Source organism: Notolepis coatsorum, assembly GCF_963971535.1.
Source record: "Notolepis coatsorum genome assembly, chromosome: 3".
Taxonomy (NCBI): domain Eukaryota; kingdom Metazoa; phylum Chordata; class Actinopteri; order Aulopiformes; family Paralepididae; genus Notolepis; species Notolepis coatsorum.
The window spans coordinates 91,935,814-91,948,225 of record NC_140167.1 but is presented as its reverse complement, the minus strand read 5'-3'; the positions used below and the strand labels follow the sequence as shown (position 1 = coordinate 91,948,225).

Below are 12,412 nucleotides of genomic sequence, written 5' to 3'. Positions count from 1 at the left end.
TTTTGAGGTGGGACTTAAATGTTTTTACAGATGGGGCTTCTTTGATGTGTAATGGGAGTTGATTCCAGAGTCGGGGAGCAGCGGAGGAGAATGATTTGTTTTCTGTGGATTTAATGTGGTAGTGTTGTGTGCTCAGAAGGGCTAAGTTGGATGAGCGGAGTGAGCGGGAGGGAGTGTAGTGTTGAAGAAGGCTGTAGATGTAATCAGGTGCTAGGGAGTGGAGGGCTTTGTAAGTGAGGAGACAGATCTTAAAGTCAATCCTATACTTGACAGGGAGCCAGTGAAGTGAGGAGAGGACAGGTGTGATGTGGGAGAATTTGGGGCAGCGGGTGATGATGCGGGCTGAGGTGTTCTGAATTAGTTGAAGTTTATGGGGGGATTTAGATGTTGAGCCAATGAGTAATGCATTACAGTAATCTAGACGGGAGAAAATGAGGGCATGAACCAGCTTTTCAGTGTCGGAGGGGGACAGTAGTGGTCTAATGCATGAAATGTTCCTGAGGTGAAAGTAGCATGTCTTGGTGATGTTGTTGATGTGTGGTTCTAATGTTAGTTTGGGGTCAAAAAGAACACCCAAGTTTTTCACTGTGGGGGAGGATAGAGTGGTTGTTGATGGATATGGAGCAGTCAGGGTTTTTACGGAGAAGGTGAGGTGTGCCCATTACAAGGATTTCAGTTTTAGTGCTATTGAGTTGGAGAAGGTTGTGGTTCATCCAGATTTTTATTTCAGAGAGGCAGGAGGAGAGGGCAATAGTAGCAGCAGTGGTGTCAGGAGGGGAGTGAATGTGTAACTGTGTGTCATCAGCGTAGCAGTGGTATTGAAGACCATGTGTTCTGAAAATGTGGCAGAGGGGTAACATATAGAGGGAGAAGAGTATGGGACCAAGGACTGAGCCTTGGGGGACACCAGATGTAACCGGGAAAGAAGTTGAGGTAGTACAGGGGAGGAGGGGGCGGGGGGGGGGGGGGGTACAGGTATTGGCAGGGTAATAGAAGAGAGACATACATATAGGAAATAAAATGTAATCTGAATATAAAATAAACCAAGAAAAAATACCATATAAACAAAGGTGCAGAAAATAATCCATATAAACAAAGGTGCAGATGAGGTTCTGTATGCCCTATTGGTCATAATATATGTCACAATAAATAAAGGCAATAAGAATAAATGTAATCTGAATATATATACTATGAGTAAAAGCTCAATATATAAAAAAAAAAAAAAAAAAAAAAAACATCAGAATCTCAGAAGTAACCAAATATGTCCTCAGAAGCAGTCACAAGTGTCTTTTTTAACTCCTTATCCTTATTATCCTGAAAGTAAATATTTTGTGTTTTCTTTTGGTAACATTATTCATCTCATCCATTGGATTGAACTGTAGCCGGGAGGAGCTGCAGACAGTTCTAGCGAACGGGACGTGTTGTTCTGCCCTTCTCTTTTGGTTCTATCCAATTCCACTGCAGGTGTTTCTCTTTTGGCATTGGGGAGGGAGCTAGCACCGCTCTCATCACGGGAATGGCCAAGGAGGGAGGAGGCCACGCCCAGTTCATATCAGGATCCGACAGGATGCAGCCCAAAGTAAGTACTGTCTGCAGTACTTTTGAATGTTACAGATACAGCAAAGTATTCCTCACAGTATTCTTCCGCCATTAACTCATTCACGGCCAACCACGTATATATACGTGTTCGCCCACTAGGCCGTACGGTGAAGGCTGAGAAGTGGCTAGAAAACTATTCTCGTTCCCACCTCGGCAGACTACACAATTTTCACTCTGGGCTAAAGATCTATTGGTGTAGATTTAGGAATAAAAGGTTCTCCATTTACAATCCTGCCCGTTTTGCGCAATCAGAATTTTAAAGTCGGGACTAGATCTTTCCTCGCAAGCGGATACTTTTATTTGACGTAATTGGTGCAAGTTCGGTCACGTATATTGCGCTCGACCAATAGCAGCTCTCTTTGTTGCGAGGATACGGCCGTCGGGTGACAACAAATGACATCCACAGATTAACGTTACATCAGAACCAGTGCATGTGAGCGGATCGGCGCGGGTGAGAAATCCGCTCTTCGCTCTTTAAAGCTTGGTCCGCTCCGCTAATTGCTCATGTTGATCCCGCCGCCACACCGCTCAGCGCGCCGCCAGCGCTCAACTTCATTTTGGCATCAAGCGCTCCTCGCACCACCCCGCTCAGCAGAAAAAAAATTACAGCGGGGGAAATAAAAGAAAGTGCTGTTTTCCTGAAATTGGCTAATTAAACACATCGGATGTCCTGAAGGCCTTCGTTTCGAGCATGCGTAAATTCTTGATTTCGTTATTTAAAATATCATAGAATAATGAAAACAGACAGACCCAGTTTAAATGTATCAACCGAATATGGTATTTTTTTTTATTTACCACTGCACCATGGGCAGGGCACCACCAACTTAGACATTCAACGCAGTGACGGAAAAAACTAATTATGCACAGCCCTCGGCATATACAGTACCTTGTATTATCCGACGTAGCTAATTGAATTACACTGTAGGCCTATACCTTTTTGCATACTGTTAATAAAGTATTAAATCAACCAATCAATCTGAGGTAGAACATAATCACTGACAGTGACAGCCAGGGCAGCATAAGACGGATACAAAATTACGTGTATGACATGAGCCTCAGAGGAGGCCGTAATAGGCCTAAGGCCTTGGCTTAGCCACTGAAGACAATTAATGCAACAGGCTTGTTATCAAACGAACTCAGGAAATCACATAGCTAATATGCCTATGAAAATAAAAATATAACTTACTCGACATAACTGTCTACAAAGTGTCTCACAGTAAAACACAAACGAAAATGTGCAAGTTCCCTATAGCCTTTGAAAAACTCGAATACAATCAACCAATATAAAAGTGCTGTTGGATATGCTACATTTATATAAATGTATAAAATCTAAAACAGAGTGCTACATTCTTATGTATAAAATAAAAAATAATGGCCATTAACTTTAGGCAGGCCTATTGCATTTTGCAATAAAGTAGGATATTATAGGCTATTCGTTTTTGTCACTTTGTGCATTTTAAACAAAATAAAACAATGCTCATGTGCCTATATCTGCCATGCAGTGCCACGGCAGCTACATTATCTTTGAGTTCACTTTCAAGAACACGAGTTTAGCCAATGTCTGAGGCTTCAAACTCATGCGGTGATTTCTTGACATCAAACCAGCAGCGGAAAACACCCTCTCTGCGCTCGCAGAGCCACTGGGAATACTGAACACTTTGCGGGCAACTTTACTCAGGCGTGGAAGGGACTTGGAATTTTGTTTCCAAAATGCAATGACATCTTTGACATCGTCAGGGTTTGATCTTGGGGACGAGAGGTAGGTTTCAACTTCAGTTTTCGCATTGCCTCCTCCCGTGGGCTGATTCTCTGAGAAGTATGATCCAAATATACGAGGCCTCTTGATTTCTTCGGGCACGTCAGATTCTCCGCCGTCGGACTCGGGTTGACCTGCTGCCTCTCCAGCACCAGCGACTGCTGCGGTCATCTCCTCTGTTTCTTTGACGAGGAGGTCGCGTATTTCTCCAAGTTTATTACAAACCAACTCATCACGGATTATCCACTCTGTTTTGAAACGAGGATCTAACAGCGACGCGAAGAGGAGGTGTTTATCATCATAGTACATTCTGAAGCGAGTGGACACGTTATTGGACAGTGTTTCCGCGAAAGAAGCTATTCCTAATGGAAGGGCAGCGTTGTTGTTGACAAGCAGGGATTTGAGCTCGCCTACAGCCGGGAGAATCATGCCCAAATTCCCAAGCTCCCGTTGCATGTTGTCTGTGAGGTCAGCCAGCGGTGACAATACTTCAACAAGGTGATTGAGCCGACGCACGTCATTAAGTGTGAGAATAGCGGCAGTGGTTTTAAGTTTGCTCTGCCACAATGCATCTTTTTTGAATAGCTTTAGGACAGACTCCACCATGCGCAGCTGGCTGCTCCATCGCGTCGGGCAAGCAGTGGTGGGTCGTACACCCAGAGAGTCAGTTTCCTCCGTGTTCAGACAACTCTTACGCACACTTTTCACTAGCTTTCCCACTTTAACTAGCAGGCGATTGATATCATCATGCTCGTTAACTGCGTCTTTGATAGCTAACTGAAGCAGATGAATTGGGCATCGCAGGTGTAAACTTGATACGGTGAAGTACTGGTTTACCATAGCCTCTACAGTATTAGTGACCACGTCCACTTGGTTTTGCGAGAGCGCAGGTTCCTCCTCCGCTATTTCCTCCCCTTCCTCCACCACCAGTGCCACTTCATCATCATCATCTTTCTCCTCTTCTCCTTCAGCGTCAGGCAGGATGTTAAATGCCTTGACCATGTTGCTGGCACTGTCTGTCACCACACGAATCACGCGTTGATGAATGTTCCAATTTTTCAGCACACTTTCATACTTTTGATATATGCGATCTGCAGTGTGAGACCCTGTTATGTGCTCACAGCCTAACAGAACCGTGTGGCCCTTGAACGTCCCGTCGATAAAACTTGCCACAATAGCAAGGAAACTGTGGCCTCTTCTACTTGTCCAAATATCAGATGCAAGAACGAACCCTTCACCCATTCCTATGAGCTCTCGTAGTTTGACTTCCATCTCTTGTATGGCATGTGGCATAAGTGTGTCCCGGACAGTATTGTAGCAGGGCGGGGTGTAACCTGGTTGGGCCATGCCGGCAAAATGACTCATACCTTCACGTTCTCCTTTACTTAAGGGGTCGTAATCCATGGATATCATTTTAAAAAACGCTTCATCCAGCTCCCTTTTTCTTTCACGTGTCACGTTAGGTGCCTTTTTTCCAGTGAGGAAATTGTGCAGCGAGTCACGCTGTTTCTCTTTTTGTTGCTGTTGCGTCTGGGCATCTAAAACAAATAATAAATGCATGCTTTATATTAGGTCTACAATACATTAAGCTGTAATAAGGCTACCAATTTCAAAATGGCTAATAATGACAAGTAACAAACCTTTGGATTTCTTCTCATTATGTTCGCGAAATATGTGGTCATGCTTCCTCCCAATGTGTCTCTTTAGATTCCAAGAAGAATCTCTTCCGACGGTAATATAGTCTGCACATTCTGTCTCCTCACCATCATCGTTAGTTGTTTTCACGATACATTGGAACTTATTATCTGTTACTTTTTTTAAATATTTAGCAAACACGGCCATGCTTTCACGTTGTGGGATTTCTTGTAAGCACATGCAGTTCTGTTTACAGGACGGACACTGAGGACAGGTGCATTGTGGACCGGTGCCAGACGCCTCCCAGACCAGTGCCGTGCGCACTGAGGAGCGGACCTGAGCGGCTTGGAGCGGAGGAGAACTCTCGCTCCGGTCGTCGCGCCGACCCATTTTAAAACCCACTCCTCGCTCACGTCAAAACGGCCCGCTCCGCGCCCCGCGCCGCTCGCGCGCCGATCCGCTCACATGCACTGATCAGAACAGGACGAAAATGGACAAAAAACACCTAAAGTTCGCAAAAAGGTTTCTAAACAATGTTATATGCATCTCACGTCCGTTCAAAAAGAACGTGTACAAGATTTTACACAGACATGGTGGGATAGATATAGAAACAGCGAACGGTGGCTTAACCTACCAGGCCATACAGGTGACACATGTATTTGCTAAGACCATCAAAGGTAGACTGGTATAGGATAATTCACCTTTCCCCTCCCACACTGTGCAACATCCTGATGTGCAATATCCACAGTGCAATACCCACCCACTACCGTCTAACACTGTGATTGTTATTTGTGTATTGCTATTCTGTATATTGTTATTTTGTATATTGTACAGGACTGTAACATTGTCTTATTGTATAGCATTTAATGTTTCTGTATAGGATTTTATATTTCTCTTTTATTACTTGTGATTTTATTACTGCATCTTAGGTTTGAGTCCCAAATCTCGTTGTATGCAAATATAATGACAATAAAGTACAATCGAATCTAATCAGGGTCCCCCATTTTCAATTCATCATGACATTTATGACATACACGACATACAGATATACAGATATATATCATGACATTTATGACACAAATCTATCTCTAAAGAATGTTTATGTCTCCACAATGGTATGATTCTGGCCTGGTAGGTTAAGCCACCGTTCGACAGTTTCTATATCTATCCCACCGTGTCTGTGTAAAATCTTGTACACGTTCTTTCTGAACGGACGTGAGATGCATATAACATTGTTTAGAAACCTTTTTGCGAACTTTAGAAGGTGTTTTTTGTCCATTTTCGTCCTGTTCTGATACTTAATCTGTTAATCTGTGGATGTCATTTGTTGTCACCCACCGGCCGTATCCTCGCAACAAAGAGAGCTGCTATTGGTGGAGCGCAATATATGTGAACTCTCACCAATTACGTCAAATAAAACTCTGTGGTGACCAAGTATCTGTTGGTGAGGAAAGATCTAGTGACTTTAAAATTCTGATTGTGCAAAACGAGCAGGAGTGTAAATGGATAACTTTTTATTCCTAAATCTACACCAAGTTCTACACCAAGTTCACCCAGAGTGAACATTTAGTAGTCCGCCGAGGTGGGAACGGGATGAAACGATACAGCCTTCACCTTACGGCCTACACCCTTTGAAAGCTTTTTTCACACCGGTGTTACATTTAATTCCCTCCGGGCGCAGTATAGCGGTTCACCCGATCACATTGAAACGCGCCCAATGCCCCTCGATGCATGTGTTGTGCCGGATTATGTTGGGGACACGATGGACACCAATACTGGAAATCGCGATCAGACGATTGGAATATTCTTTTTGGCATACCTCCTAGTAAAGGTAAGGACTATATGACATCCATCCTACTTTGATCCAACCATGATTTCAGTTCACATCGATCACAACGATCATATGTAACGTACTCCCAAACGTATGCCGTTGGTGACAATCAAAGCATCAAAAAACTACCCCCCCCCCCTTTCATGCATTCATGATGAAACATAATACCTATTATATACCTTTGAATTGGAAATAATAGCGTGTCCAGGCGAGCAACGCCAACACTTTTAGCAAAATTCACGTATTGCTCCATAGCGCCGTTTTCAGGAATTAGCCAGGATCACTCTGAAACTATACAATATTCACCACGGTATAACACGCAAACGTATTCACCACTGAGAGTGTCCTCACCGGCTGCATCACAGCCTGGTATGGGAACTGTACTGCTCACAGCCGCAGAGCAATACAGAGAGTTTTTAAGACGGCTCAGAAAATCTGCGGCTGTGAGCTCCCCTGCATACAAGACATCAGGCACGTGCACACATAGAGGCCAAGGGGTGCTTGAGCACCTGCCTTTTTGAGCCTCATCAAAAACGTGCCCTTTTTGAATTTTTTTTTTTTTTTTTTTATTATTATTTGTTTTACCGTTACGCATATAGACTGCCCTTCCAACTGAAAAATGTCAGGATAGAATCAAAATATTAGGTAAAGAGAGAGAGATGCCCCATATTCCATTGCAGTTTGCACGGCCTCCTCAGCGTGCCTCTCCGCGGACCTATATATTTTATGCATAGCGTGGGTGGTGATGATGATGATGATAGAAACCGCTGTGGCGCATACAGTTGAATGCTGGTATTACACTCATTGAGGGACACGAAGAAGTCAAGTCCGATGGGATTTGGGAATCTCAAATACAAATCGAGATTGGAATAAAAAATGCATTTATATTAAACAATACAGAATATACAGCACTTCTTGGGGTCTGTAGGGTAAGCACTTATTCCCTCCCCCCTGAACATTTATGGAGATGTATGGGCCTTTTAAGTCAGTGATAAAAGTGTCTTTCAAGGATAAGTGAGCTCCTGCACTGATTATTATAGTTCAATATTCAATATTTGATCACCAAAACCCCCCAAAAAGCATAAAAAGGGGGCCCCCCCCTCCGAAAAGGGCCCTTAAAAACCGTGCTTGCGCGCTATGCGCGCTCGTTTAATATATACTAGAGCTGGGCCGTTAACGGCGTTAACGTGCTGCGTTAACGCTATACTAGTATCGCGCGATAATATGATTAACGCATTCATCTAAAAAAAAAAAATTATTTTTTTTTTTTACATTTTTTTTTTTTACCTTTATTTACCCAGGGTAGGTTCGCTGAGCACAGATGCTCTTTTTCAGGAACGCCCTGCTTCACATTCACACAGTTCCATTCACACCTGGGAGCTGCCCAGTACAACCACAGTTGACACCATTGGCCACTGAGCAACTCCACTGGAGCAGTTGATTCAAGCCATGTCACATAGTTCAAGTTTGAAATGATTCTTTCTGTTTTGCTCCTGAGAGTGCTAGATACTGTACTGTACTGGTAATATTATTTATTTGTGTTAACTTCTGAATAAAACAACTTATTAAACACAAGTACATCTTATTGAACATTATTTTGATATTTCATTACCAATTATCATAGCAAAACAGCTTTTTCAAACAGTCTGTAATGCATTTTGGAAACGGGAGATGGGCTCATGGTGTAATGGGCCACCTGGCCTGAGAAACATAAGGAGGAAAGAAAAAGTAAGGACTTAATTCTGGTCATTATTTGGGTAGAACACACATATTTTGAATGCCTTCGGCAGATTTTTTTTTTTTTTTTTGTCATTTTAATCTAGATTAAATCCAGGATTGCAGATAGATTAATCTAGATTAAAAAAATTAATCTATGCCCACCTCTAATATATACACACAAGTGTAGTGCCCTTTTCAGCCTTTGAGCACCTGCCCCTCTAAAGTCCTGTGCACGTCCCTTCAAGACATCTACAACAGTCGGTGCATTAGCAAGGCCTGGAAGATCATAAAAGACCCCAGCCACCCCAACAACAGCTTGTTCCAACTGCTGCCTTCCGGGAGGCGTTACCGCAGCCTCAGAGCCAGGTCCAGCAGGCTCAAGGACTCCTACTTTCACCAAGCCATCAGACTCATGAACACTACTTAGTTACTCAGATTTATTGTATATATATTATGTATTAGTTTTAAGTATTTTAAGTACCTTACGTTGATTTATTCTACTGTTGCACTTTTTATATCTCTCAGCACTGTCACTTTTTTTTCATACATCACTATTATGTAGGTTTTATTGTGTTTTTGTGTATTGTATTGTTCCATTGTGTATTTTATTATCATGCTGTAGGTCGAGGGGGCAATACCCAAGAATCTTGCTCTTTTTTCTATGAGAATATGACAAAGATGCAACAATAAAGCTGAATCTGGGGCGGCTACGTGGCGTAGTGGGCAAGGCGCTCGCCACAAATGAGGGAGACGCTGGGCTTGCCTGTTCGAGCCCAGCGCTCCACATTGCTTTCAGTTTAGCTGGTCGTTCATACTAATACACATTGGCCGTATTAGTGGGTGGGAAACTTATGGGTGGGGATCGGGCGTTGTGGACAGCGACTCCTACAGGTCGGTTGGTGCGCCTGCGCAGTAGAATCAGGAAGTGTCGGGGGCAGCGTGAGCCTCCCACGCGTTACTCCTCGCCACTGAGAGATCGAGCTGCGCAGGTGAAAAGATGCGACTGCTGTTACCTCAAGTACCGGAGGGGACTTGTGCTATGTATGACTTAGTCCACATTGCAGCCGGCTTGTGGGAGGCAAGAAACAGCATTTGTGACAGGGGAGGGTTGAATTGGATGATACGAAATTGGGATGGGAGAAAAATATAGAAAATGGGAGAAAAAGTGGATAAAAAAAAAAAAAACTGAATCTGAAAAAATATCTGTATACATGAAAAAATCTATTCCTTTTCACATGTTGAACGATGGATAGTTGATGTCAAATGAGCCATAGTATTGTCTCCATAGCTATAATATAGAATATAGATATAGCCCTGCAAACACCGCCACGCATCTCTATCTATTAGAGCGGTGGCGCAGTAGGAACAAAGATGGCTAGATCCGGTGGCGCTGAAAGAGTTAATAGGCGGTGCTTCCGCTTGTGTTCTTGTGTTGATCTTAATATAATTTCTCTTGGGAGTGCTGTTCTGTTATCTGCCACCAGGAGTCGCAAAGATTCTGCCATTCTGCTAGATTCTGTCATATCAACCACATGTTGACAAGAATCTCTTAATTACATCAATATTGTGCTGTCAGAACTGTCTCATAGTTGTAGGTTAAGTATCTAAAGTTTGCCATCATCTGCCGGGAAATGCTTAGTTGTAAGTTGATCAATCTAGTGTGATCTATGCATGGAAACGATTACTTTTTTCAGTGGATCTTGCAGATCTTACAGATCACTGTACATTACAGTGCAGGAAGTCTGTAAGTCATGAAGTCGCTTTGGATAAAAGTGTCAGCTAAATGGTGAAATGTAAATTAAGGAAGTTTCTTTCCAAAACGTGATGTCCACCACAGAATGATTGATGATGTGGAAGCTTATGGATAATCAGTGTTGTTGTTGTTGTTGTGACCAGTCTTAATGTTTCATGCCCACCTCCCCTCCAGGTGATGCAGTCGCTCCGGTTTTCCCTGCAGCCGGCCGTGGTGGACATCTCCATCTCGTGGGATATACCAATGGGAATGTCCATCACCCCTCTGTCTCCACCCCTCACAACCCTGTTCCAGGGTCAACGGTCACTGCTGTATGCCCAGCTCTCTGGAGAGGTATAGGACCAGTGCTTACCACTGCAGAATTCTTTTTTTACATACCATTCTTCTTCTTTTTTTTTACATTGTAATATAATGTTAATTTTGAGGAGCAGACACTTTAAAGGCACCATTTCATCCTGAATTATTATGCAGATAAAATACTTATTTATCATAAATAAATTAGCTTTGCACAAGTTGATTTGTATTCAGAATCGTTTAGGATAAATAACTTTTCAATCAAAATGAACAAATAAATACATATTTAAACTTTTCCCATCTTCCACCACAAAATTTCTAACCGGATCTTGAACTTGTCAAAGTTAGGCTCTTATTTTGCCTTGACAATAAAAATTTAACCTTTTCTGACATGCAATTAGCAGGAATAGATTTATTATCACCAACAACTTCCCAATAAGTGTTAAAGATTCCCTCCATGACTTTGACTATACAGATTATTTGTGCAGAACTTTTCACCAGAGTGCCCTTTTCACATTCTTCCACTGGAGGGGGCTTCTCTGTACTTCCTTAAAATCTGAGCCATCTGTGTGACGCAACTAATCCTGCAAACATATCATGGTCGCTGTTGCCAGCCGTCCAAGAAATGCTAACCGCTGACGTGAAATTAGCTAACTCGTTGGCTACAAGAATGTGTTGTGTTTGAGTGAAATTAATATTTGGCAAACCGTTTAGGTGGAAAAAGAGAAGGTTTCGGTGGTTTGAGAAGACGTGAGGGGGGAAGGGGTGCGAGGCGTTCATAGATCCTTGAATTCCCAATGAGGGCAAAGCTGTATGGATGCTGCTGAGTAGGGCTGGGCGATATGACGATATTATATAAATATCGGGTACAGTTCATTAACGATACACTTTTTCAACGTATCGTGGATATCGTGATGTTTTGCCCAAGAGGATTGTGTCGCGTCAATCTGTCCACACGTTACTCGTTCATATCTCAGCCCGTGCTGAGATATGCCCATTCCGCGGTCTGTTAATAAAGTTTTCAATCAGACAGATGTATGGAAAGGCTTTTATTATAACATTCGTTGTAGTAAAATCATTATGCCTCATTTAGTCATCCTGTGGAGCACTGGTCTCCTACTCGACGGCCGCGGGGAGCTAACGTTAGTAGCTTTGTTGACGTTGTTCAGCACACAGGACATTCAGGAAGTCAAAAACTAGTAGCGCTTGCCGATTGGTGCTAAGAACAGCAGGGCGGGTGCAAGCGCTGTGACGTAATTGGCAGACTCGACTGTCAATCAAAATTATTATGTTTCCGTCAGAATGAATGAGTGAAGACTTTGTTAAAGGGTTGCAGAATGGGTACAATACAGTACAGGAGGATGAAGACCAGAAAAAGACTTTCGACTTTTTTACACAAGGGTCCTCCATTTTCAATTCATCAAAACATTTAGAGACATACATATATACAGTAGTTTCATAAAAATGCTAAAATGCTATTGATTGATTGATTGATTTAAAACTTTATTAACATATTGCAGAATGGGTACAGTACAGCTCAATACATACAATTGTTAAGGGGATGCAGACCAGAGAAAGACTTTAGTCTTGTTTACATCAGGGTCCCCCATTTTCAATTAATCATATTTCATATCTAAATCATATAATATCTCATTGCTAAATATATGCAATATATAATCTAATAATCAAAATCTAATATATAATATAAAAATGCTAAATGCATGGGTATTTTATTTTGTCTTTAATGTTAGCTTGCAAAATCAAATACTGTCTTGGTAAGCCTCATAATGAATTGTTTGGGGTAAAAAAGAAAAACATTGTGATG

General features: G+C 42.4%; 1 protein-coding gene across 3 annotated transcripts in view; it reads left to right on the top strand.

The window, feature by feature from the left end:
* Positions 1-12,412, top strand: part of LOC311224639 (von Willebrand factor A domain-containing protein 5A-like) — a 147,376-nt gene that overhangs the window by 88,766 nt on the left and 46,198 nt on the right. For all 3 annotated transcript variants that reach the window (XM_084309708.1, XM_084309707.1, XM_084309706.1), the window contains exons 11-12: positions 1,465-1,579; positions 10,468-10,626. In XM_084309708.1, the coding sequence (XP_084165834.1) occupies positions 1,465-1,579; positions 10,468-10,626 (274 nt within the window). The remainder of the gene's footprint in view (positions 1-1,464; positions 1,580-10,467; positions 10,627-12,412) is intronic.